This window comes from Sinocyclocheilus anshuiensis, unplaced genomic scaffold (genome assembly GCF_001515605.1).
Source record: "Sinocyclocheilus anshuiensis isolate Anshui unplaced genomic scaffold, SAMN03320099.WGS_v1.1 scaffold782, whole genome shotgun sequence".
In the NCBI taxonomy this organism is placed as follows: domain Eukaryota; kingdom Metazoa; phylum Chordata; class Actinopteri; order Cypriniformes; family Cyprinidae; genus Sinocyclocheilus; species Sinocyclocheilus anshuiensis.
This window is the reverse complement of record NW_015546111.1, coordinates 2,227,164-2,228,886: the sequence shown is the minus strand read 5'-3', so window position 1 is coordinate 2,228,886 and position 1,723 is coordinate 2,227,164. Positions and strand designations below refer to the sequence as shown.

The 1,723-nt window shown below is 33.4% G+C and overlaps 1 protein-coding gene across 1 annotated transcript in view; it reads right to left on the bottom strand.

Annotated features, from left to right (window-relative positions):
* LOC107700674 (melanin-concentrating hormone receptor 2-like) overlaps window positions 1–1,723 on the bottom strand; it is an 11,460-nt gene that overhangs the window by 2,771 nt on the left and 6,966 nt on the right. Inside the window, exon 3 of the mRNA XM_016502409.1 lies at window positions 69–224. Within this exon, the coding sequence (XP_016357895.1) occupies window positions 69–224 (156 nt within the window). The remainder of the gene's footprint in view (window positions 1–68; window positions 225–1,723) is intronic.

The window sequence follows — 1,723 nt, the reverse complement described above, 5'->3', positions numbered from 1 at the left end:
TTGTAGGGTGCCACAAGTTTGTTAAAATTTCCAAAGGGTGCCGCGACTAAAAAAAGGTTGGGAAACACTGCTCTAGACCATCCCTGAAGCGGATCACTTTAGCATGAACCCAGGCTGGCAGAACCATGATGAAGGAGGTCGCCCATACAAACAGGTTAATATGGATTGTCCTGGATCTGGTTCTGAGACTCAACAGGCGAAATGGATGAACAAGGGCCAGGTATCTGGAGTACATCAATGAAAAACAATACAGATTATTTTAATACACATATATATATATATATATATATATATATATATATAAAATTGTTTCCCACATAAACATGTTGTTTTATAATTTAATACTTGTCTGACATCTATGAGAAGCAAAATGTTCAATTTAAAAATGTTTTCCATTTCACCATTACTCTGCTGGTGAAGACACGATCTGACATTTACTGTAAAGGATGGGCAATCTTGTTGCTTAAAAAAAGCAGCTGGAAGTGAGGTCAGTGTTAAATCGTCTTGTGCCAAGATGTGCTTTGGCATCAGTCAGTTAAGATTAATTTCTTAAACCAAACAATAACCCTCTTTAAGAAGGAGAGGAGGAACAGGGGGCTACTGCAGATACTGCATTTTGGGAAATGAGGTTTTGCATCTATATTTCTGATCTAGGAGATTCTTCCTCAGAATCATCCATTCTAATTTTCAAAATTCATCCACTATAATTGTTAAATATATTATGTAATAATATATGAATATGAATATTATTATATTTGAATAAATATTCATATAACAATAGAACATAGCACTCCTTACTATGCAAAGGAAGCACAAAATAGGCAAGACCCTTATTATATGACGACTGATAGTAGTCTTACATTGTGCAAAACCAATGTGTGAAGAATCTGACCAAGACAAAAGAGTGAGAATTAATCTGCAGCAATTCATTTGCAATCCGAGGAAACAATATCCAAAATCCATAATTCAAAACAAACAAAACCAGAATCACAAAAACTCAAAACTGCACTTAGAATACTGAATTTATATATATTTTATTTTTACTACTGTTTGAATTTACAAAAATTAGATCTTTAAAGCCCTATTTCTATTTCTTTTGAAACTGTTTGAGGCATCTCTTTTGTTCTTTTCCTTTTTCTTTTTTTCTTTGCTGCTGGTTGCAATTATTAATTAATCTCAATTTTAATGTCTGTGTTTTTTATTTTATGTTATTTTTTTATTTCGATATTGGGCTCTTTGAATTTGCACAGCACTTTGGGTAAAATTGTTGTCCATAATTGTGCTGCATAAATGAATAACGAGATTACTTGTCTGTCTGATCTATAATTGTGGTAAGAGTGGCCTCTAGTGGTGAGTCCACAGTGTCACAACTTTAAATGAGACTGATGCACTTTGTTTGAACTTTGTGCTGCATAAAACACAATAAGTGCACTACTAGCCACAATTCAAAAAATCATTTGCAATTCACAATGGAGAAGCTTAATCAAAACCTAATCAGCTTTCATCAAATTACATTGTAGCTCTAACAATTCAGTAACTATTCATTAACTTTATTGAGAATCATAGGTAAAGATTTTTTTAAAGGGGTCATACGATGCGATTTAAATGTGAGAGTAGCCTACAATGCCGGTGTCTGTTTCTATAAAGTGGGACAGTTCCAACTTTGCAAGGACTGTCTGGCGCATATTTTTTATATTTAAAGAATTTGCCACTGACGATTCAA